This window comes from Phycodurus eques, chromosome 7, assembly GCF_024500275.1.
Source record: "Phycodurus eques isolate BA_2022a chromosome 7, UOR_Pequ_1.1, whole genome shotgun sequence".
Taxonomy (NCBI): Eukaryota; Metazoa; Chordata; class Actinopteri; order Syngnathiformes; family Syngnathidae; genus Phycodurus; species Phycodurus eques.
This window is the reverse complement of record NC_084531.1, coordinates 11,893,161-11,919,201: the sequence shown is the minus strand read 5'-3', so window position 1 is coordinate 11,919,201 and position 26,041 is coordinate 11,893,161. Positions and strand designations below refer to the sequence as shown.

Genomic DNA, 26,041 nt, shown 5'->3' with positions numbered 1-26,041 from the left:
GAAGATAGGGTTAACCCATTCGTGGCCCTGTTTGGTTAACTTTTAAGAACTTGCTCGCTTTTCTCAATCACAACCTTTTGTGGGTATAAAATCAGTGTGTGTGTGTATCTATGTATGCACACACTCATATATATTTACACACACACGGAAACAAAATTGTAGCTACACCTCTGTTAATGAAAGAAAACCCCACGGTGGTCCCGGAAATAACTAAAGCAATAATAAATAAAAATGACGGTAATTGAAAATTAACTATATCAGACACTGCTTTTGCACTGTGGTTCAACAGAATCATTTTTAACCACTGATGAAACAGGCATGGACCAAAATGATGGTACCCTTAGAAGAGATTGAAAATAATTTGACCGTAGGGACATGTTCAAACAAGGTGTGTCCTCTAATTAGCATCATAGGTGTCTTCAAACTTGTAGTCAAGTCAGTCGGCCTATTAGAAGGGGTGAGACGCCACTTACTAACCGTAGCTTCGATGGTGAAAATAGCAAACACTAAAAGGTGACTTGCTGACGAATAAGGTGCTAACGTCGCTGCCGAAAACGAAGCTAAAATGCCACGTACTAACCGTAGCCTGGAAAGTCCAACGAATTTACTAAGGTGGTCTTATTCACCTATCAGTACCTAAGTTAGTCTACTTAACATTTGATATCCAAAATCTTTGTCTTGAATTACAACAAAAAAATCGTTGGAAAACTAGCTCTGACCATAAACTTCACCGCGTGCTTGTCGTGAGAAATGTCTTCGCCTACTGTTACCTGTCGTCCAGAATGCATCATACGAGGCAAAGTTGGTGGCAAGAGGAGTAAGGAGTAAGTCAATGCTGTGACCACGAAAGAAGCTTAACTACTGAAAAACTATTTGATGTTGAAATAGTGACGCTTGCCTCGCACATTGATGTCTCAACACTGTCAGTTGTAGGCTGCCGTTTGGAAAGCGGCTCGCTCTGAAAATAACAGCGATGTTTTGTCAGACGGAGCTTCAAACGGTGTTTAAAAAAAACTTTCCAGAGTCACTTTTCTGCACATTTAGAACAATATTTGGCAACTTATAGTTGCAGCCATAAAATTCTAAGTTAATTCTTGTTTGCTAAAAACAAGCAAGTTTATCAGTTTGAACATTAAATATCTTGTCTTTGTAGTGTATTCAATTAAATATAGGTTGAACATGATTTGCATATCATTGTGTTCTGTTTTTATTTATGTTTAACCCAACGTCCCAACTTCATTGGAATTGGGGTTGTATATCGAAATATAAATGTTAAAGCTAAATGTTTAGGGTGGAACGAAATAGTCAGCTAAAATGCAAATACAAACGGAAGTGCCATAACAGCTCAAGATCAGACTGTGTCCATAGCCCAAAAAAACCCAAAACAAAAATAATAAAAAGCATCTTATCTGGGGCAATGGTATCTTGGACACAGATTATAGATATAATAACTCCATGACATAACAAACACGTTGGGAGAAACTTTATTTGACGTGCACCTTTAGTGTTTAGCCGTCACTTTTAAGAACAACTGGAGGATGTAGGACCCCTGGGAGCCTTGGCCGTCCACCTCCACCAGGTGGCAGGTGCACGCCACTGTTAGCCAATATCCATGTTGCACATTCTGCAAACGTCCGATGAAATGGCGTCGGCAGAGAACATCGGCAGAGCCGTTTTGGCAGCAATACACCATTTTTTCCGTGGCGACAGCAACGACCACAGGGCTGCCACAGACCACCTCGGTAAGTGTCTTTCGTGTGTCTGGTGTGGGTGTCTCGCTGTGTTGCCACAGTTACCTTGAAAAAGTAACTTAGTTACTTTACTGATTACTTGAGCTTAAAAGTAACTAGGCTAGAAAAATGTAACTTTTTAGTTACTTTCAGCAGCTGCCAAGTGGCAGGGTTATCACTGATCCACAGAACAAAAAAAGCATGAGCTTAACTGTAACCATTACTTGGTAATGTACGCCACACAAGTTGCAGAAGGATGTCATCAGCATGAACCATCCATCCATTTGCTGTACCACTTTATCCTCACAAGGGTCGCGGGCGTGCCGGAGCCTATCCCAGCTATCTTCGGGCGGGAGGCGGGGTACACCCTGAACCGGTCGCCAGCCAATCACAGGGCTCATACAAACAAACAACCATTTGCACTCACACCTACGGGCAATTTAAAGATGTCAATTAACCTAGCATGCATGTTTTTGGGATGTGTGAGGAGACCGGAGTGCCCGGAGAAAACCCACGCAGGCACGGGGAGAACATGCAAACTCCACACAGGCGGGACCGGGGATTGAACCCCGGTCCTCAGAAATGCGAGGCAGATGTGTCCTTCAGCGAGTCAGTCCTTAACCTCCGTGACTGATTTCTGACCGTGCACTTTGACATGAATAAGTAACCCACAAAAAACTGGATTCTTAATGTGTAAATAAAAAGGTAACAACAAACAAATAACAAAAATAGTGTGGTGATAGTGAAATTTTGCAATTCTTTGCACTTTTATGGTACTGCACCGCCACTGTGCATTGCAGAATCAACACTCACCTCCCAATCGCTTTCTTGTGTGTGAAGAGTTATTTGCTATTGAATGGCTAGACTGTGGTTTTTCAAGTCACCAGCCCCAAATCAGTACTTGGTGAGAGACCTTGATGACTCAAAAGTAACTTGCTGCTTTGCAAAAATGAACTGTGGTCTGATTATTCCCCTGGGGAAAGTAATGTGTTACTTTGCTCGTTACTCAAAATGGTGGAATTTTGCCGACAACCGACACTGAACACTGCTGATTGCACTTGAGTCGTTGAGTGCTCACTGTGAACCTGACCTTGTTAAAACGTATCTCTGCTGTCACTTTCCTGATTTAGATGAATACATTTAGTTACTGTACGTCTTACACATTGCTCACTCAAGCTCTGTGACACACGTTATGAATCAGTCGACGCGCATTCACCTCAAACTTTGTCATTAGGCTGCAGTAGTGAGTCGTTATGATTCAATTAGATGTCAAATACATGCTCTGAGTGAGATAATGACATCAGTATGGTGGAAAAACACATGCAGCAAGAGCTACGTGACTGTCATACGCTGACAAAACCCATCAGCGTAAAAGTATGGAAATGTTTGCCCACAAAGTTTCAGTTTTCTGTGTTTGTGCTGTGTGCTACAGAGGTTTCAACCACATGTTGTTTTTCTGTAATAAGCCTGAAACTACATGGACTCCTTCATTCCGTGTCACATAACTGATACTTAATGATGCACACAGATCTCAGCATGTATACTATAACCACAATAGTGTCAGTATAATGCCACTCCACTTTCTAAAGGCAGATATTTGGATACTGTACGTCTCGTGTTGGATCTCACTGCATTCTGCAGGTGTATGTGATGAAGTGTCTGGTGGGTGCTCTAGGTCAGGAATAATTCATGACAGTAATAATAACCCAGAACCTCCCACATTTGGATTGCTGTTAGAGTTTCAAGTCTTCTGTGAAGGTATCCCGATATGCATGGAACAAATAGCTGGAAAAATGTAAAGTCCATAATTGTGTTGTCACAAATTCTAATCACAGTTTCTTCATCAGTTATTGTGCCTGCAGAGCCATTTCCCGCCATTTGGCCATTATACACACTAAAAGGCTGTGGCTGTCAGCCCTAATGCCTTTTCAAAGTGACTCATTTATGTAGCACGCTCTTCCAGACCCCAGAAAAGCTGTTGCTTCAGGTTGATGGGAACGTTTCATGAAACTGCCAAATGCGTTACATGTCCACTTTTGACATTGCAACATTTGGCGACCAAGATAATTCTTCTTAAGTCCAACAGGTTTAAAGGTAATCATAGGTACAGTGATACCTTGAGATATGAGTGACTCAATTTGTGTTTTTCGAGATACGAGATGCTTTAACTTGCGAGCGCAGACCTGAGATACAAGCGATGTATGGCGGCAGTGACTCAACTCACCTCACAACAAGCAGGAGTTTGGCAGATCCATTAAGTGAACAATTCTTCCAGAGGCTTCAAGGTGTTTAATGCCGCTCCGTTAAAGTTTACTGTCAAACTAAACATACGTAAAACTGTCACGCCCTGTGTATTAAAACAACCACATACTGTATCTTAGCCTTTCGGTCCGCTAGCTTAATGCTAACGCGAAATATCATCTATGGTGGTTCGTTAACCCTTTAAACAACAAAGTGACCACAAACCATCCAGTAACACACATATACTGATTATAACAGTACTCACAGTCACCTATTCTTTATCCTCTGCATAGAACGACTAATACTAGTGCCATATTGATAAACAAAGAGAGGAGTTCAGACATCTCAATGAACAATATATCCGTCTGTTTGTCTTATACTCTCGCCAGGTGGTCAAGGCGGGCACACAAGAAAGATGAAACACAATGGCCATTCAATAGATGCTGTGTGAAAAAATCATGTCATTACTGTATGTTTTTATAAAGCACAATATGATGGAGAGCTATTTTTCCCCAATTGAAATAGACATTTTTGTTGTGTTTTTGGGGGAAAGCTGGAACAGATTAATGGCACAGCTCTGCTGTGAGCGTGTCGGCTGGGAGCGGAAATGAGACTGCTGCAACATTCTGTCACTCATTTGTGAATCTTCAGTAAATGAGCAATTAGCATGCATGCAGGCGAGGGACTTCGCTGTACTGAACATACTAATCATAAGTGATTCGTTCACCATTCACCAAGGAGCAACATACTATGCAGTGAACGTCCTGCCTTGAGTGATTTGCGATTCGCCAAGGGAGGACGTACTACTAAAGAATCAGTTGGGATGCGGATTGATTCTCGAATTGCAATGAAAAAAATGAATCCCGAATCAGAATTATTGCATTAGAATCAAAATGGGTCAAAAATAAAATACTTCTTACTTAATTCTGACAAGCACTACAATGCTGCCCACAGCAGCCGCCATTTTGACTTATTGCACGTCGCTTCCTCGCATGTATGCATTGTAGCGTCATGGAGATCTTGATCAGCCTTACAAGGAATTGCATCACATAAATATATCTATTAGGTGCACTGAAGTGAGTTCACTGCCACCATACAGTCCTCGTATCTCGAGTTTGCGCTTAGAAGTCAAAGAACAAAATTTGTCCGAATGATGGCTTGTCTCTCAAAAAACTTCGGTCACTCGTATCTCAAGACACCACCCTATTTTTAACTTTGGAAAAAAAGCCCGAATGACAAATAAATATGTTGTGAGTGAAATATTTGTCATCTAATTTGTGCCTTTGTTAAAATAACAAGGTGACAAATCAACACTAAAAAGAATAATTATCGGTGACGTGCTAATGCCGTTTTGAGAAAGCGTTACAACATGTTGTAATTATGTTAACAGGACTTTGTTGAGTGCTGTTGGAAAAAGAAGTGGCCTGCTAAAACACCAGGAGGTAAATGAGAGTGAGTCAGAACAAAGACTTGCAATCAAGGACAGTCCATTTTGAAATTGACCCTCATCACCCTTTGCAACTTGAATACTGCCAAATTCTAAACATTTCATATCCTGTGTTTTGGAATGAGTAATCAGTGGACTGTGCTTTTGGTTATGACATCCAGCATATTGATGTTATTTTATTTTTTTGAATGGCCAATGTAGTTTAGTCACCTTTTTTTGCACATCAACACCGTCAATATGGAAATTTGTGTGTTTCTGAAAAAGAAATAAAAGCATGCAAATCACCTCTCTCGTTGACTTTGTTCAATCATTGACGAGTTACTTCACTATCACAATATTGGATCTTTTCTAAAATTCCATCCATCCATCCATTTTCTGAGCCGCTTCTCCTCACTAGGGTCGCGGGCGTGCTGGAGCCTATCCCAGCTGTTATCGGGCAGGAGGCGGGGTACACCCTGAACTGGTTGCCAGCCAATCGCAGGGCACATACAAACAAACAACCATTCGCACTCACATTCACACCTACGGGCAATTTAGAGTCTCCAATTCATGCATGTTTTTGGGATGTGGGAAGAAACCGGAGTGCCCGGAGAAAACCCACGCAGGCACGGGGAGAACATGCAAACTCCACACAGGCGGGGCCGGGGATTGAACCCGGGTCCTCAGAACTGTGAGGCTGGCGCTCTAACCAGTCGGTGGTTAGGCTGACAATATTAATTATCAAAATTAATATTGATAATTCTGACTTGAGGCGGCACAACTGGTTAGCACATCTGCCTCACAGCTCTGAGGACCGTGGTTCAATTCGGGGTGTGTGGAATTTTCATGTTCTCCCGTGCCTGCGTGGGTTTTCTCCGGGCACTCCGGTTTCCTCCCACGTCCCAAAAACATGCATGGTAGGTTGATTGATGACTCTAAATTGCCCGTAGTTGTGGATGTGTGCGCGAATGGTTGTTTGCTTAGATGGCTGGCGACCAGTTCAGGGTGTACCCCACCTTACTTTAAGCCTTCAGTTGTTTTTTTAATTTTTGACTTTGACTGTTCAAAACAGGGCTGAAAAGCTCGCTAGCGTCACCAGGACTCTTTTTGTGTTTATGAGAACATGCTTGGACTGTAAGTCTGCAGTTGATCTCAAAAGTATCAAGTAAACATTCGTGGCAGCTGTGAAGCCACAATAATTCACAAGACTGTCACACCTGACAGACTGAAGTATTTGTTCTTTTTTTTTTTTTTTTTTTTTTTTACTTCTCTTTTCTTGTTTGGACTTCACTTAATACTGTATTAGAATAAATATTCTGTTTACTGTGTGTATTTAAATTTTACCTGTGCATTATTTAAGAAAGTTTGACCACTGTAACAGATTTTTTTTTTTTCCATGATGTCTTGTTGAAAATCTATTTTATTATTTATTAAATATATATTACTCTTTTATTAACACTAATAAAGTATTAAAACTTCAGTTGTTCAATACCAGTCAAACGTTTGGACACACTTTGTAGTGATATTGAATGAGAAACTTTGTCCAAACTTTCAACTGGTAGTGTGTATGTGTGTGTGTAGATATATATATATATATATATATATATATATATATATATAGCCGTGACAAAGTATTTGCCCCCATCTCAAATTCATATTTATATATATAGCCTACAGTGCCATGTCAAAGTATTTGCCCCCATCTCAAATAATAATTTTTTTTTGCATAGTTTATCAATGTTTTTCATGTTTAAAGTCATCAAACAAATGTAAATATCAGTTTTTAAATGGTGATTTTATTTATTAAGGGGTGAAAATATATTCAAAGCTACCTGGCCCTGTGTGAAAACACTGACCACACCCAAGCCTGTAATGCAGCTTTTTTGGAACGTGTTGCAGGAATCAAATCCAAAACGAGTGAATATTTGTTGATACAAGTTTATCATATCACTTTGAACATTAAATGTCTATTCAGTTGAATATAAGTTGAAATGGATTTGCAAATCATAGTACTGTATTCTGTTTTAATAAAGTTAGAAAGAAAATGCTATTCATAATTTTTAACAACAATTTATTGGATACAGTTAGTACCGTGACTAAGTCTATTCTATTCTAGTCTATTTTCAAATTTATTCAAACGTTTGGGCTGACACAAAAATGTTCAGGTTTTAAAAATGTAGTGCAGGCCTCTACTCCACTTGCTGTAGTTCACCTCGCTTTAACAAACAAACTCCTTTTCCCAAAGAAGAACAGTAAGAAATCCACTCAGAAGTTGTACATTTAATTCCCATTGTAATGCAGCAAAGTTTCTCTTTCCAACCTTACATAAGCATATGCGCAAATGAACACCTCGTTCAAGTAGATGTCTGGTACACTGAAAAATATTCCTCATATGGATCTGATCACGAAGCAGCCGTGGGAGGGATAGAGCATTTTCCATCTCTTGCCGTCTGATTTATGAATCAGTCTTTCTTAGCACACTCACTTTGAACTCGTGGTGTCCTGACTGAAGCAAGGAGTCTTACCTTAGAAATACAGCCACCTGTTTCCTGTGCCAAAATAAAAGCAACAACACTTGGTGTGAAGTGACAATAAACACATTACTAAATGAATTCTTCGCTGACACCAATCATTTTGAGCGCAAAAAAATGTGTTTAAAAAGTGTCTGTTTTTTCTCGCAGTCGTCATCTGCTCTCGATGGAATTGTCTACACCCTCTGCCCCAGAATGCAAATACCGTAATACGGACTCGTTCACACTATCCCTCACACAACTTCATATAACTTTGTAGAGCTGCTTGGAGCAAGGAAGATAAATAATAAATAAAAAGTGGTATTATTATTATTATTATTATCGTCATTGTGCCGTACAATCCAGATTCAGAAAACTCACTGTGGAGCATTACGAACTCAGAGAACAGTTTAGGACAGTTATTAACAACAGATGTAAGGAGAAAATATACAGGATGTATTGACATTATTGCGTTGACTATTATAGAATTAAAATACACTGGGGCTTTGAGATACAAATTTAGTTCATTCTGTGACCACACTCATAAGTGAAAACAAATCATCTCTCCCCATTGAAAGGAATGGAAATGCCATTAATCTGTTCCAGCCTCCCCAAAAATCTTAACAAAAGAAATTCAATGTTTTTTTTGTTTTTGTTTTTTTTAAAAAGAAAAACAGCACTCTTTTATATTGTACTTTGTTCAATGGACATTATACTTCTCTCTCGGGTGTATGCACCATAGCCACCTGGGGGCAGTATTTTACAGACATACGGTTGTTCATACCGATGTTATGCGTTGGGTGGTCTATGATGTTTTGCATGGTTTGTTAGCATTAACTAAAGAGACCTTCCTCAGGCAACGCTGTGTGGTTGTTTTAAATACAAAATGTATTGACAGGCTAATGATGAAGAACGGTGGTAAATGCGCACGGCACTGTCAGGAGCCTGAAGAGGTGGTGAGATCAGTCAGATCGGTTGTCAGATCAGTCAGATCGGTTGTTGTTGATCTGTTCACTTTGGGTTTGATTTAATGAGATACCAAAGAATGGGTGCTAAATTGCGTGTACGGTAATGCTGTTGCAGATTGCGCACGCTGTCGGCAACAGGTGTAAAAGTGGTGGAAACAGCAGTATTCAAAAGAGGGTTTGTGCTTTCAGTAGCTCTGATGGTTTTCATCTTGGGAAATTGGGGTTTGCGTTACAGAAAATAAATTTACACTATCACTATATTTACAAAATTGTGTTTGGTATTTGGGAAAGCACGTCCCAAAAACTCCTGTGAGAGAGTGTGCAACCCTCACCGTGGCTCTCATCTCTGGGTGACCAGTCCAGGGTGTACTTGTCACATTGAATAGGCCCCTAATGAGGACAAGTGCCATGGGAAACAAATGGATGAATACATTTTCACTTTTAAACATGGAACAATGGTGAATAAAATGACTATTTCTTTGCCAGAAATTGTCAGTCTCTTTCACCTTGGCAGTTCTCTTCACTGTGTAAGTTAAATGTGTCTGTTGCAGTCTGGTATCAATCCCCCCACCCCCAAACTCACTCATGCATTACTTCTTCTTCCATACACGTGTGCAAAAAAAAAAACCAGACATCCGTCCTCTGTAAGCGGGTCTTCCCCTTTTGTAGCACTCCCACCTCCACACACTCCTCGCTGACATTTAAGTAAAAGATGCAAGTCAAACGCTTCTAATGCACCGATCCCAATCGCCATGTGGGATAGTTATGGCTTCATGACAGCAACTTAAAACGTGGACCTCTTCTGGACTTGACTTTTGACTCCCCAGGACTTTACAGCGAGGACACGTGGACATCCAAACATATCAGCAGGTGAGCTCCTTACTGATAGAAAATGTTGCAAGTGTTTCTTTAGCCAAAATTCTATCAAAAGCTAGGGAGTGACTCCTGGAAATTCACGAGAATGTAGAACTGGACGAGGACACACATGAAGCACGTTTGTCTTTGTTATTTGAAGGAAAACGTATGAATTACGTATGAATCCATCCACCCACTATGTGCCATTTATCCTGTTTAGAGTGGCAGGCAACCTGGACTCCATCCCAGAATACACAAGCCACATATTAAAGAGGCATGTGAACCACGACACTACCAGTCAATAAATAGTATTACTATTTTTATGTAAAATATTATTGGTCCTTATATTGGCATAATTAGTTACATTTAGTTGTTATGATAAAGGCTAAGTTTGCTTCATGACATCTTTAATGCGAAAAAATAGCAGCTGTAGAAAAAATGTCCCTTTGTACTATTATCCTGTATATGATATTCCTATTATTACTTTTTTATCTTAAAATTACAAATTATTTTCTTGTAATATAACTGTACAGTATTCTCGTGAAAGTATGCCTTTTTTCCTCACAATTAGTTTTTTTCTCATAGTATTACAACTTTTCCCTTGAAATATGGCGAAATCATTTTCATAAGAGTACAACTTTTTTTCATTTTAATCTAACTTTATTGCTGTGAAATAAGGCTTTCCCCCCAAAAATATTACTTTTGCCCTCTCTTAACATTAAATTTTCTTTCTTAAAATACGAGGATTTGATTCTTGTCCTTTAGTTTTTTTCCTTTTCAATGTGGCCCCCATATTCCTTTGTCCAGATCCAACATTAACTTACAGTAAATATTTTGTGTTTGTTAGAATGTCATACAAATAGGCTATCACACAAATACAGTAAGTTTGAAGTAAATTTAGTTTGGAAAATGGGGAAAGTTGCGCTCTTTTCATATTCACTTGCGTAATAACAACTGGGCCTAGTTGAGTTTACAACATTAACAAACACATAGTTGGCTCACATGGACAAGAAGTCAAAGTGAAGTTTGGCTAGTACCAATGGAAAGCAGGCCTAAGCTACCTCAAATATAAAAAAAAATAAACATGTAACTAGCTTTTAACATTAACAAGACAAAAAGAAAAGGAAATACGTTATTACACAAAATTACTTTTATTTTTTTTCCCTTATCCAGAGGGTAACCAGAAAGGATGAGTAAACAGCCATTGAATAATTTTAGACATCATTTGTCTGCAAAACTTTCCAGTCATGTCCTCATCTTATAGGAACAGCTTGGGCAGCATGCCTGTACGCACTCATACACACGCACACACACACACACACACACGCACACACACACACACACACACACGGTACATAATATATTTGCTGAAGATGGGCCGACTCAAATGGCTTCTCCATTATTGGGTTCAGCTAGGACAGAGCTTCTCTGGCGTGGACCTTAATGGCATTATATGCTTCCTGGATCTATGAACATCTGGAACATGCTTTCATAATTCAATACAGAGAAATGATGTAAGCTCTATGTATAACTCTTATGAGATGTTCACTTAAAAATAGCAACCATATAACCAGTATCAATACTAATAGTAAAACAACAGCAATAAAACCAAGAATGACAAACAATGTTGTATTTGACTTTGTGGTTTGTAGTAGTAGTTGCTGCCCTGTGACTGACTGGCGACCAGTTCAGGGTGTAGTCCGCCTTTCGCCCGAAATCAGCTGGGATAGGCTCCAGCATGCCCGCAACCCTAGTGAGGATAAGCGGTTAAGGAAATGGATGGATGGTTAGTAGTAGTTGCAGGCGTGTATGCGTGTCTGGGTGAGAGGGTGCCTCGTGATTGGTGGAGAACGAGGAAATGAGCGTGGTTGCATAAGTTCACACGAGGTACAAGTAAGAGCTTGTGGCTTGAGTTGCGATACTAAATCAGTTCAATGGGCAGGTTGCGGTTCGGATGCAGTATAGCTCATTAGTGGGTCGAATAAAGCCGTGCAGGACTTTTAGCGCAGGGGTCCATCAGGTATGTGTTCTTAGTACCATGCTGTTCATTCAATGCCAGTATGGATTGGGTGTTGTTATGTTTTTTTGTTTTTTTAAAAAATTGTTTTAATGAACTTTTATGCACACTTTACAATACAATCATACAGGCACGAAACAGTATGGGACAACAGATGATTACAAAACAAGTAAAAAAAAACCAATATACAAAACAAAGAACTAGGGTTGGTGGATAGAATTGTGCTAAGTGAGCAAGAACATTTGGGGGACAGCGGAGCCCCGCATATTTTCGGTTCAACACGTGCAGATTCAGCTATTTTTCCAATTGTTTTTTTTTCTTTTTTTCTTTTTCCTTTTTTGTTTTTCCCCAAAAAGTGGAAATTTCTTCCCGTTTGTTCAAGAATTTCTGGGGTTATATTTTTTTTCCTTTTCTGTGCAATTATAATGGCCCGCCATTATCCACAGATTTTCACTATTTGTTGTCCGGCCCGTTTCCTAGTCCCTGTGAATATTGGGGGTCCACTACATTGAATTTGTTGGGGAGAGCGAAGGTAGGGGGTGTGTGCGGGGTGGGGGTGGGTGGATAATAATCATAATAATGACGAGGATGATGTTTGAATGATCAACTGAAGTGCATGAATAGGAACAAGGTGTTATTATAATGGGATCTTTTATAGAAAATGTACGCTTTTCCAATTTTTTATATTCCATTATCGGGTTGTACCAATGTTTTAGTGATAATTTTGTCTTTCCAGTTCGTAAAATTATTTTTTGGCCCACAGTTACAGAAATGAGAAAATTCCATGGTGCAGATAGGAAGAGAGTTAGCTAAGAATGTCTTGGAGGTGAAAAGAGTATCAGATCGAGTGATGAGGCTGAAACTTGATATTGACGGTGTTATGCATAATGTGATTAGTGGCTATGCCCCACAGGTAGGACCTAGAGGTGAAAGAGAAATTCTGGAAGGAGTTAGACGGAGTAGTTCTGAGTATTCCAGACAGAGAGAAAATCGTGATTGGTGCAGATTGTAATGGACATGTTGGTGAAGGAAATAGGGGTGATGAAGAAGTGATGGGTAAGTACGGCATCCAGGAAAGGAACTTGGAGGGACAGATGGTGGTAGACTTTGCAAAAAGGATGCAAATGGCTGTCGTGAACACTTTTTTTCCAGAAGAGGACGAACATAGGGTGACCTACAAGAGCGGAGGTAGAAGCACGCAGGTCGATTACATCTTGTGCAGACTGTATTGTATTATTGACAGAATGTAATCTGAAGGAGGTTACTGACTGTAAGGTAGTGGTAGGAAAGAGTGTGGCTAGACACCATAGGATGGTGGTGTGTAAGGTGACACTGGTGGTGGGGAGGAAGATTAGGAAGACAAAGGCAGAGCAGAGAACCATGTGGTGGAAGCTGAGACAGGATGAGTGTTGTGTGGCTTTTCGGGAAGAGCTGAGACATGCTCTCAGAGGACAGGAGGAGCTTCCAGAAGACTGGACCACTAAAACCAAGGTGATCAGAGAGACAGGCAGGAGAGTACTTGGTGTATAATCTGGCAGGAAAGGAGAGAAGGAAACTTGGTGGTGGAACCTCAAAGTACAGGAAATCATACAAGGAAAAAGGTTAGCTAAGCAGAAGTGGGACACTGAGAGGACCGAGGAGAGGCGAAAGGAATACATTGAGATGCGACACAGGGCAAAGGTAGAGGTGCGAAAGGCCAAACAAGAGGCATATGATGACATGTATGCCAGGTTGGACACTAAAGCAGGAGAAAAAGATAAATACAGGTTGGCCAGACAGAGGGAAAGAGATGGCAGTTTAGGGTGGTTAAGAATAGAGATGGAAATATGTTGAATGGTGCCAGTAGTGTGCTGAATAGTTGGAAAGAATACTTTGAGGAGTTGATGAATGAGGAAAGTGAGAGAGAAGGAAGAATAGAGGAGCCAAGTGTGGTGGACCAGGAAGTGGCAATGATTAGTAAGGGGGAAGTTAGAAAGGCATTAAAGAGGATGGAAAATGGAAAGGCAGTTGGTCCTGATGACATTCCTGTGGAGTTATGGAAGCATCTAGGAGAGGTGGCTGTGGAGTTTTTGACCAGCTTGTTCAATAGAAATCTAGCGCGTGAGAAGATGCCTGAGGAATGGAGGAAAAGTGTGCTCGTGCCCATTTTTTGAGAACAAGGGTGATGTGCAGAGCTGTGGGAACTACAGAGGAATTAAGTTGATGAGCCACACAATGAAGTTATGGGAAAGAGTAGTGGAGGCTAGACTCAGGACAGAAGTGAGTATTTGCGAGCAACAGTATGGTTTCATGCCTAGAAAGAGTATCAGTAGGCTGACAGATGAGGTTAGACTGGAATCCCCATAGACCATGATGTTCGCAGATGACATTGTAATCTGCAGTGAAAGCAGGGACCAGGTGGAGGAACAGTTAGAATGGTGGAGGCGTGCACTGGAAAGCAGAGGAATGAAGATTAGCTTAAATTAGACAGAATATATGTGAATGAATGAGAGGGATGGTGGAGGAAGAGTGAGGCTACAGGGAGAAGAGATAGCAAGGCTGGAGGACTTTAAATACTCTGGGTCTACCGCCCAGAGCCATGGTGAGTATGGTCAGGAAGTGAAGAAACGGGTCCAAGCTGGTTGGAACGGGTGGAGGAAGGTTTCAGGTGTGTTATGTGACAGAAGAGTCTCTGCTAGGATGAAGGGCAAAGTTTATAAAATAGTGGTGAGGCCAGCCATCTCTCGGGGTGACCAGGTTGGATAAAATTAGAAATGAGCTCATCAGAGGGACAGCCAAGGTTCGATGTTTTGGAGACAAAGTTAGAGAGAGCAGACTTCGATGGTTTGAACACATGCAGAGGAGAAATAGTGAGTATATTGGTAGAAGGATGATGAGGATGGAGCTGCCAGGCAAGAGAGCTAGAGGAAGACCAAAGAGAAGGTTGTTGGATGTCGTGAGGGTAGACATGAGGGCAGTTGGTGTTCGAGAGGAGGATGCAGGAGATAGGCTCACATGGAAAATGATTTTTAGTCAAATATAGCCACGCACTCGATGCAAGACTTGTCGACTACTCGGTTCAACCTGTTACCAGTAGTGGTTGCCAGTCATTCGCAGGCACTGGGGAACCTGTCTCTGGAATGAAAATCATTTTTTGATACTAGACAGGTTCAGTTATTGCCCAAGTACACGCATCAAATATTTGGTGTTCCAGATTACAACCAAGGATGAAGGTCCAAGTCAACAGTCCGAGTGAACTACGAGACTGGACGCCCTTGGTTTGTATGTATGGGGAAAATTCTCGGGTAGCAAATGAATGACTTTGCATCTAACAATCGGCTTCATGGGGAGACACAAATGTGACACGTATCCTTAGTGAACGCCAAGTAGACACTACAACTATGATCCCACTTTGCAAAGGCACTTGATGGGTGGTCTCGACCCAGAGGGCACCCAGAATATTGAGAGGAGGATTCTCTGGTATTGAAACACATGCTCACCTGATTTGCCATACAGCTCTTTCACGAATGCATTGGGTAGATGTACCTAACGTTGGAATTACCAACAAAAGTCTAAAAGAAACTGCTAAGAATAAATGTTCTGGTGATATTCAGTTATGTTTGCAGGCGGTTTGGATTTTCTAATTCTTTGTTTTGAGAATATTTTGCCCAGGAATCTGGGTTGAGTTTGCATAACAGCCCTCTGCTTCGTGATGCTCTCACCGTGCATCTCTTATGTTCATCAGCGATCTAATTCGGTGATTGATTCATTTAGTGCAGTAAGGTCCTTAAATGTACTTTGCTCAAGCAACACTGCGTCTTGGGCGGTCATCCCAGGAATGAATATATATTTACTGAATCCGCAGTCGCTTTCTGGGAGTACATGTAAATAATCATTAAGAGGATTAGTCAGCGTTCAAGTCACTGTCTTTCTCAATAAACAGACAAAAAGCAACTGAATGAGGGCATTTTTGACAATTCAAATATTAAATTGCAGCAAAACTAGTGCCTAGCTGTTGGCCACTAATGAAAACTTGTTGCTAATGGCTGCACACAGTGCAACAGTTAAGTTGTCTTCGGCTGTGTCACTCGGTGTACGGTTAATTTATTTTCACTTCACTTGAGTGGCGGTGTGTCTAAAGCTTGCTCGTAACTAAACGTTTGGCTCGCTACACAAACAGACAAAGTCACGACTTGCAACTAAAAAATGTTTGGACACTTGTAAGTCAAAGTATTTTGTCTACATCCCTTGTGTGATTCTGTCTAATTGTTCGTTTTCGTTTTTACACTAGCAACAATGAACGTGACCGGTGCGGGAAACGCAACTGCAGTGTGCGTTAAAATCGGCGACAGCGTCATTAGCGACCTCCTGATGAGTGTCTACATCCTGGCCTTCATCTTTGGCTTGATCTTCAACGTCCTCACCCTGGGCCCCATTTTGCAACAAGTGCGCAGGCAAAATGTCCTGGGCATTTTCCTGCTCAGCCTGTCGCTCTCCGACATGCTTTTCATGTTCACCATACCCCTCTGGATCAACTACTACCACCAGAACCACCACTGGAAGCTGGGCGTCATGTCATGCAGCGTGGCCGGGTTCTTCTATTACTCCAACATGTACATCAGCATCTACCTGCTGTGTTGCATCTCCATGGACCGCTGCCTGGTGGTGACGTACCCTTTCCGCTCCAAAACCCAGCGGACGTCATGCTGCGCCTGGGCGCAGTGCGTAAGCATCTACGCGGTGGTGATGGTGCTGCACATCATGGTGCTGTTCAACGACAACCTCCACGACGCCCACGACAGCCGAGACGACCGCTGTTACGAGACCTACCCCATGGAGAGACCCGTGGCTTTGTTCAACCTGCTCCGGGTGGGCATCGGCTTCTTGCTCCCCCTGCTGGTGCTGGCCGTCAGCTACTGGAAGGTGCTGGCCACGGTGGGCCAGAGTCCAGGCCTGAGCGCCCAGGTCAAGAGGAAGGTGCGCATGCTCTCCTTCGGGGTGGTCGGGATCTTTTTGGTTTGCTTCGCGCCGTACCACATCCTGCTGCTGATGCGCTCGCTCGTCTTCTACCAGAATGACAACACACGGTTTGACGGCAGCTACTGCGAGTTTGAGCAGAAGGTGCACTTCGCCTTCTCGTGCACGCTCGCCCTGTCCAGCCTGAACTGCGTGGTGGACCCCGTGCTCTACGTGCTGATCAGCAACGGCATCCAGGAGGATTTCAACGTATGCTGCAAAAGGTGTGAAAGGACACAGATGGATGTGTGTGCTCCTTCCACACACAACACAGCAAAGTTGAATAATCATTTGATATGAATGTGCTTGTTGGTATACCTCCCAAGTCTCCAGGAAAAGACAATCTGATCCTTTGAGAGTGATACACTACCATATTAGTCCAGTCCCCTCGCCAACTCCCTCATATCCTGCTCGATGTGGATTAGGAGGCTGATAAGACTAGATATAGTACATGCACCGGTATGGTAAATAACGTTTACGAAGCTATTTTTTAGGGAAAATACATATAATGCTGACAGTAACACAGTGGTGCCTTGAGATACGAGTGACCCGACTTTTAACTTTTTGGAGAAACGAGCTGTCATTCATCTGATATTTTGGCTTTGATTTACGAGTATAAACTCGAGATATGAGAATTATATCTCAAGGCACAACTGTATAATGGGTTCACAAACCTTTTGGGTCCAGAGACCACTTGCGGGGAGACATTTTTACGATAAATGGCAGCTTTGAAACTGGAGGATCAAGGTTCAAAATGTAAAAATGGCAACTAGCTGTTGGAGAGATGCTCATTTGCTTCCCAGTTACTGTCAAAGTGCCCTTGAGCAAGGCAGCGTCGGGGTGCAGCACTGTTTTCCTGCCCCCTTTCACTCCGACGTCTCGCCTCGCATACCTGCATGTGTGTCATTTGGTTCTACTGTACAGTTGTGCGCATTGGTTTACAAATCCTGGCAGAATTTCTAAGATGTCAAACCACTCTTTAAATAAAAGAAGTGATGAAGCAAAACATAATCACATTAAACTATGAGGCATTTCAGAATAGCACAATCATTAAACAAAACATCAATAAAGAAAATAACGAGATGGTCCCCACCCTTGAAGATTTATAATCAGTGTAATAAAAGAAACCATGAATAAACACAAAAACATCAACATAACTACCACATGCATCCCTAAATGCAATAGGAATTAAAAAGTTGCCTTTTTTTTTTTTTCAAGTTACAATAACAATTCATGTTTTTTAGAGAAAAAATTTGCAGTAGTCTGAGAATGAATAACTACATTAAAATGTTTGGATCTTTGCAAGAAGAAAGACGTACAGTATCTTCTCAGGGTATAAAACTGTAATCTTGTGAAAATAAATTTGGAGTTTTCCAAGACAAAGTTGTAATATTACGATACTGCAGTCAAAGATTTAACGAGGGAAGAAAGTCATATTTTATTAAATGTCATAACGACAACTTTATTCTCGTAACATTGCACCTTTTATTCTGGAAATTACACGTTTATTCTGATCCACTGATCAATAGCGTGAAGTTCCTCTTAAAAACCTCACATGCTCAATGTTTCTACTGAAAGAGAAGTTTGTTTGTTCTTTGTGTTTATTAATGCTTGAGCATTCTTTTGGACATCATTAGGCCAAATGAATGGCGATATTTGGGAAACTTACCATATTTTGTAGGTGTGTTCTCAAGCTCGGTGAGGGTTGGTGGCCTGATGCCCCAAAATTGGCTTGTATTTATTGACGGAATGTTTTTTACTTTTAATTCAGTACCTAAAGTTAGTTTCACATGAAATTGTGTTTATCATGGTAGGATCTCTTGCCAGGGGAAGTTTCGGTATGGCACGCCCATTTTATGGTCATTCGGGCAATTTCCAGACAAGACAAAATAAAACAATAAAGGTTCACAGATTAATGTTATTGGATTTCTTGTCAGTCCAAAGTAATAAACATTATGCTCAAACATAAAAGTGCATCTCAATAAATGTGACTGACTATCAGAGAAATTATTTCAGTAATTCAATTCAAAAAGTAACTTTTTAATTAAACACATGGGAAAATATTTTCAAACGGCCAATTCCTACTCAATTTCAATATTAAAAATATGTATATTTTGGTAAGATTCTAATTTCTTGAGATAGTGAATTTAGGGTTTATGATAGCTGTATGCTCTAATCAACAAAATTCTAAAAACTAATTAAAAGCATGAAATACTTCAGTCTGTGTGTAGTGAATTTATACAATTTAACATAATCCCACAGTTGCAACATTGTTGATTTGCAAAGGCCCTCTTGTAATCATTGTTTATTTATCTTCTAATGAATGAATCTTCCAGCTTTTTAATACCAAGTACCACCTCAAAATAAATAAATAAATACATAATGTTCTTCAAGTACCAACATCACGTAGACCTAAGCATTCATCAAAATTGAAGCAGAGGCTTTTTCCCTCAAGTGTAGATTTAATTATATTGTAAACCACACTAACATCAGCAAGTTAGTATTCAATCAACCTACCAGGTGAGGTGGGAGGAAACCGGAGTGCCCGGAGAAAACCCACACAGGCACGGGGAGAACATGCAAACTCCACACAGGCGAGGCTGGGTTTGAACCCGGGTCCTCAGGGCTGTGAGGCAGTTGTGCTAACCAGTCGACACCGTGCCGCCTCATTATTTTCATATCAATATAAATTGTGATCCATCCACAATCCAACCAACCCACGTGTTCTTTTTGTAACGCTGGCAAAATCACCTAAATTGCGTTGCTACAAGAGCATGACTGCACATGTCAGTCAAAGTCAAAGAGATAAACTCAAAATAATAAAAAATAAAGTCAAAGTCAAAGAGATAAACTGTCATGACAAGCTAAAAAAAAACGAGATGAATCAAATATTTTTTATTGTTTGTGTTGCATGTTTTATTGTACTATTAACAGTTGCTTGTGAAATTTCCCGTTGCACTCGCATGACAATTAGCTCAAAACTTGCAACATTACCTGTATGGTGGTGCCTTATACGAGTACCTTGACTTACAAGTTGTTGTTTTTTTTTTAGATAAGAGGTCGGCTGATATTTTGCTCTTGAGATACGAGCAACATTTTGAGATCTGAGTGTGCTTCAAACCCCCACCACTAGATGACGCCAGCATATTTCATAACATCCAGCCACCATCAATTCACATTGGTTTACCAGCAGTGGAAGGACAATATCAGTTGGTGGCGCTATTGTTTGTAATGTAGTGTTTGTAGTAGTAGTATTGTGTATGTAGTTTGTTATATTATTATATATGCTCAAGATTTGCAGTAGGGCTGGGCGATTCTGGAAAAAGTAATGATCACGATTATTTTGATTAACATTGAAATCATGATTAATAAACACAATTATTTATGATTTCGAAACAATATTTAACTCCCATAACTCAACTTTAAATATAACTAAATACAGCAACCAGAAAATAAATTAGTATCAAGTCAAATAATAATATATTAAAAAAATAGAAATAAAAAACAATAAATAAAAATAAATACAGCCATGGTTAAAATCAATCAGGAATTGGATTTTTTTGGGCACGGTCAACTAAATACAATACAATCAGTATGCTTCTGTTTTGTATTTTGTAATAACGTGTGTTCTTCTGAAACGAATCATTTTGAAGTTGATAATTATTGACTTTAAATTAGAAAAAAAATAAAAATAAACATCAACTTGTTCCCCCCCCCCAAAAAACCTTCCATCTTCACAAATGTTATATTACAGATCCATTCCATTCTGTCCAAGGTTGGCCTTGAATGTGGTAATGTAACTCCATCACTTAGTGCTTCTGATCGATAATGCAGGGTTGGGCTGAAAGTGTTTTATTGACATCTATTCTGAGACTGGTGGTCTTTATTATTATTATCAAACAAAACAAAAAAAGCTCAAATGACAAAGAATAAAAAAAAAGCCTCTAAGATCGATAACTCCTGTTATTGGACTTCTTGTCTGGTTCATAATAATAAACGCTATGCTGAAGCTTAAGTGTCCATAAGTGCAACTCTGAATGCAACTGCAACGTAGTGTCAATGTCATTACCATCACTTACTTCAGTAATGTACCGGTACTGTATAATATCATCTCTCATGCTGAGTTAGCACTAGCGCGCACAAACTTTGCCCCACACAAAGACGCCAGATGTTTTTTCCAGACATGATGTGATAACAAATAAATGAATTATTTGATAGCATTCAGAATGTCTATGTAACTTCATCTTCCATTTACTTATTTAGTGCCAGAAACGTATTAATACGTTTTCACAAATCCATCTATTTAGTGCCAAAGACGTATTAATACGTTTTCTGTTTTGTTAATTTTTTTTTTATTATTGTAATAGAGGGTTTGGTGCAGCTCCACAATAAGTATCAAAGGCTTGGGTAGGATTTTAGTATAATAAATTGACACTAAATGGCACCAGTGGCTTTGATCAGAGCTTTGTCAGTACGATCAGAGGACAACGACATCTGTTGAGATCCCATGTTGGCATGGTGGGGAGTTGCAGGAGCGTGGTTGAAAGAGAGAGACGGTGATTGACAAGTTAGAGTGAAAAAACATGAATAAATACAGACAGCTTACTCGAAAATAGAGTTTTGCTAACGCCAGAAAAGGAGAAAGGGATGACGCTACGACAACGAACGGCATGTAACGCTGGTCGTGCCAAGCCTTCGAAGGCCAATGGTGAGAATGCGACCATATCCCGATCCACTTCCCCCGAAAGGTCGACTGCCGACGAACATTCGGACTTGGATTACAATTAGCCTGATCCGGATTCATCCATATCTGGGAGCAGCAGGGCGTCCTCCCCTGTGCCCCCAGAAAGTCACGGAAGAGGTAAGAACTTGCTAACTGCAAAGCTAACATCCATAGCCTGAGCCATTACTCATTTACCATTTTTATCATGCAACGTGCACAAACAAGCACGACAATTTCTCCTACGATACTACACGTTTACAAATCATGCATCCTGTAGACAAAAGAACATGGAACATCGATAGCCAGATGAATTGGATAGACTTTTTTTTTTGTTATTCTTGGTCTTTTATTTATAGACAGTATGTACAAAAATAGAATTTTCAGACAATGTGAGGTGTGTAATGCAGATTTGTTTTTTTTACCTTTCCTCATCGCACTGTAGCAACAACATAGATATTTTGTGTTAATTGTACATATTTCTATAAATTGCAGTGGGTGCAACCAGTAGAAAATGTCCCGCAGACCTGTTGGCAAGAAAGGTGAAAAAAGTATTTTTCTCCAATTCACACTGCAGCAATAATGTTTTATTTTTATGCTAATTATTTATTTTCTAAAATCATTTACAGGAGGTGCATCAAGCAGTGGTGGGGCTGTTCATGGCTGGTTCTCTGCTGACTGGGAAACCATAAAAGTTCCACACGCACACACCCACACATGCACACACACACACCTACACAACTGTACATATTTCAAAGTTCTTGCATCATCAATTTGAAAATGCATGTTATACTTGTGGCGGCACGGTGGCCGACTGGTTAGAGCGTCAGCCGCGCAGTTCTGAGGACCCGGGTTCAATCCCTGGCCCCGCCCGTGTGGAGTTTGCATGTTCTCCCCGTGCCTGCGTGGGTTTTCTCCGGGCTCCCCGGTTTCCTCCCACATCCCAAAAACATGCATGAATTGGAGACTCTAAATTGATGAAAGAAGAGGGTTAAATATTGATATATATATAATATTGATGAAAGAAGAGGGTTAAATATTTCTTTTGGTAGGTTGCATGTTTCTATAGCTATACAACACAATTTTCTGAAGGCCTTCCAAAATTAGTCAAAATTGTCAAAAATAGCTGCCATGCAGCTCTCCCAATTCTGAAAAACGGCTGGCATTAAATGAGTTAACTGGGTACACATAACATGTCAACCCATTTTTTTTTTTTTTAAATGCGAGAGACCCCACACATAACAAAGGCAAAAAATCATGAAGGCAGTTCTTACTGCTCTTATCGTGTTTGGTGTTATTAGAGATGACCAACACAGCCAGTGGTGGTCCTTGCTTGAATAGCGCCCTGTGCGAGACCCTCCTCATTCATACCTGTATCCATTGTTCATTTCTAATATATGTCTTTCCTTTTCTTTGCTGCCAATAGAAAAGCTTTTTTTTTTTTTTTTTTTTTTTTTTTTTTTTGGGAGGAGGGGGTTGTTGCCCCCGTAAGTGGTGAACTGTGCAATTGCCAAATACCGCCATTGAACACAGCACACCACATGCATAATTGTATTCAGACAATTGCAAGTCTCCTCCCCAAACCAGTTGCAGTACCAAGATGGACCTATGAGAGGCAGCATGGTGCCAAAGGGCATGCCTATTGTTGGAAAATACAAACAAACAGAATAGTAGAAGAAGAAATTGAAGCAGCCAGGCTAACGTTTAGCTTATTTGCTAACCACAGTGGTACCTAGAATTATTAGTTCTATAACAAGTTTATTTCAGGCCAATTTTAGTTAGTTTAGTTAAGTCAGCTGGTTAGCGAGCTAGTTTTCTAGGCTAATTGTGAATTGTAATTGTGGTTGCACACTCTTCTCCATGTCATTTTTTTGTGCTGAATGATTTGGGAGTTTATTGAACAGGTTTATTATTAACTAGGGTCATTCTAGAATTGGAGGATATTTCCCCCCAACACCCTCTTCCTAAAATTTCAAATAATCCATGCACAAAATACAGAAATCTGCACTTGTTGTGTAAATTATAGTTGTCCTGAAAATGTAACTGTAGCTACAATAAAAATGATTCCTAAATATTATTTAAAATACCGATAACTCTTGAGTACTCCCCTAAAACGATTTTTTTCTGTTGTCCGTCCCTCTAGGTGACAAACACATATCAAATATAACTGATAAAATCCGATTTCAGTCATCTTTTTCGGTATGATTTTCTTCATGTCTTGTCAGTGTAAAAACATTTTGTTTTATTAAGGACATATTCTATAGAGTAGTAATTATATGCTGTGTGTGTATGTCTCTCAACATACACGCAACCCTGTTACGAAAACCTTTTTAGCCTAGAGAAGAAAAAAAGTGAGCTGTATGACTCTCTGAAATGACATCATCAGACCAATTTTTCTAACCAGGGCTAGACGGAAGGTGCGGCAACCATAGCACATGACAAACATTGGAGTTGGATAAATCCAATTGATGATCAAATGATCAAATGATGTTTCATGACCTGTTTTTCTTGTAAACATAAAAACAAACAAAAAAGACAAATAAATACAGCAGTCAGTTTTCAAACACGTTGATGCCTAAATTGTCCTCCAATTCTGGAATGACTGCCCCGACCATTTTCCGAGCAGGTCTGCGGGGAAATACTAAAGGTGTGAACAGATATGATGCAACAAATGTTTATTATTACATATTATAAATGTTATTGTTTGTTTTTCAGAATTGCATGGTCACTCCTCTGCCGGTTCGCCGACCCTGAAATGAACCAGACTTCAACTCAGAGAGAGGGGATTTTATGATTGTATTCATTAAAAATGACGTCCTGCCCTAGTTCTGCTTCATTTCTTATCTCATGTAAAATCTTTTCCAAACCCTGACATACAAATTCTTACTTGCTTTAGAGACTTTGCAGTGGATTCAGTCATAGCCTGGGGGCTTCAAACGTTTAACTGATCGGGAAACTTACAGTAATTTGTTTGGACATTATAAAATGTCATTGTCATCATTTATTGGCATAACAAGAACATAGAACATGTGAAGGTGGCTCATTTACAAAACATAATATATCAATACTGCATCTGTTATTTAAAATAAAGCATAATACCAACTCACATGATTATAAAAATAAAAGATAATTTGAGGAAGATGAGAAGATAAGCCCATTAAGTGCTATAATATTGGCGCTAGATAAAAGGTTTTTGTCATATAGTATTTCACCATTTTAGCTTTACACAGTATACTGTAAGTTCACATTCTTTAGTTTCAATTCATATGCATTCTCCATGCAAAATTGGTTGTCATCATCATGTAGAAACATAAGATACTTTTTTTCTTTTAACCTTTGGACTGGAATAATAAGTGCTATGGATACATTAATATTGATCAGAGACAGCCAATGTGGTGCAATACGTTAAACACAATTTTGCACAACAAATATACACAAGTACTGCAAATATGGCACAAAGGATGGAAAGGTTGGAGTAATATAGTGTTGTACGGTATTAATAAAGGATGGTATACATAAACTGAGAAATAAATCTTTTGTAACACCAGTCCTGGAACCTTTCTGACACACCTTGTATTTGGGTTGCGAATATAAGCTATGGGAGTAATGTGTGTCAGCAGGCCACAGTAAATGCACTCTTGGACAAAGAAGTGCTATCAAGCTCATTCTGTTAACCGGCACACGCTCATCAACAGTCATTCACAATCGAATGTGACGTACTTGTGCGTGCGCACATCCTCCGTTTGAGAAATGGGAACAACAAGGCCCGCATTTTATGAGGTGTCCACTTCCACTTTCACTATTTTCAAACACAGTATTAATGGACCCTTAAGAATTCATCAGCATTATTTTAAACATCTCAACCGCAGCGTACATTGCCAAGCAACTCACTAAAAACAAATGACCACTTTATAAATGTTCAGTCTGCTTTTGGAATTTTTTTTTAAGTGTTTGTGAAGACTAAGTCTCAAAATGTTACTGCATATGAAGCTCACAGGTATACAGCATGTGAACATTTGTCAAAATGATTTGTTCCACAAATGACACAGCACAAAACATGTACAAAAGCGAAAGAGAAAATAAAATACTCAACTACTATTTTCCTCAATTAATGTTTTTAAAGTGCTCCGTGAATAAAGTTGGGTTAATACAGCTACATTAAAGAAACATAAAGTACATCTTGAATGCTGCTGTCAAATGTACATTGTACATTATGTATTTAAATTGCAGGTTTAAATTACACATATACATTATACAGACAGCATGGCGCTGCAGTGGTTGGCATGTCTGCCTCACAGCTCTGAGGTTCTGGATTCAAATCTTAGCCCCAGCCTTCTTGTGTGATTTTTGCCTGTTTTTCTATGCTTGCGTGGGTTTTCTGCAGGTACTCCACCTTCCTTCCACATTCTTACAACATGTTAGGTTCATTGATGATTCCAAATCAGCGGTGGGCAAACTTTAGTGTTCAAGGACCACACTTGATATTTAAAATCAGCAAAAGGCCCAGGTTGTTGGTAAATTTAATAAAATAGTTAAAATTTGAATTGGGGACCTTCTGGTGTCGATTGTAAGTAATGTA

General features: G+C 40.0%; 1 protein-coding gene across 5 annotated transcripts; it reads left to right on the top strand.

Annotated features, from left to right (window-relative positions):
- The first annotated feature begins 1,532 nt into the window (after positions 1–1,532).
- Positions 1,533–25,592, top strand: gpr184 (G protein-coupled receptor 184). 5 transcript variants are annotated; one of them, XR_009768875.1, is made up of 4 exons: positions 1,533–1,742; positions 16,018–16,966; positions 19,795–22,004; positions 22,092–25,592. XR_009768875.1 is itself a non-coding variant. In XM_061681160.1 (4 exons), the coding sequence occupies exons 1-3, from the start codon at positions 1,613–1,615 to the stop codon at positions 21,971–21,973; spliced, it is 1,095 nt and encodes a 364-aa protein (XP_061537144.1). In that variant the 5' UTR covers positions 1,533–1,612; the 3' UTR covers positions 21,974–22,004; positions 22,092–25,592. The 5 variants fall into 5 exon arrangements, 4 of the variants coding, with proteins under 4 accessions (XP_061537144.1, XP_061537143.1, XP_061537145.1 ...); XM_061681160.1 differs by having other exon boundaries at positions 21,958–22,004; XM_061681161.1 differs by lacking the exons at positions 19,795–22,004; positions 22,092–25,592 and having other exon boundaries at positions 1,546–1,742; positions 16,018–16,703; positions 16,800–19,788.
- The last annotated feature ends 449 nt before the right edge of the window (positions 25,593–26,041 follow it).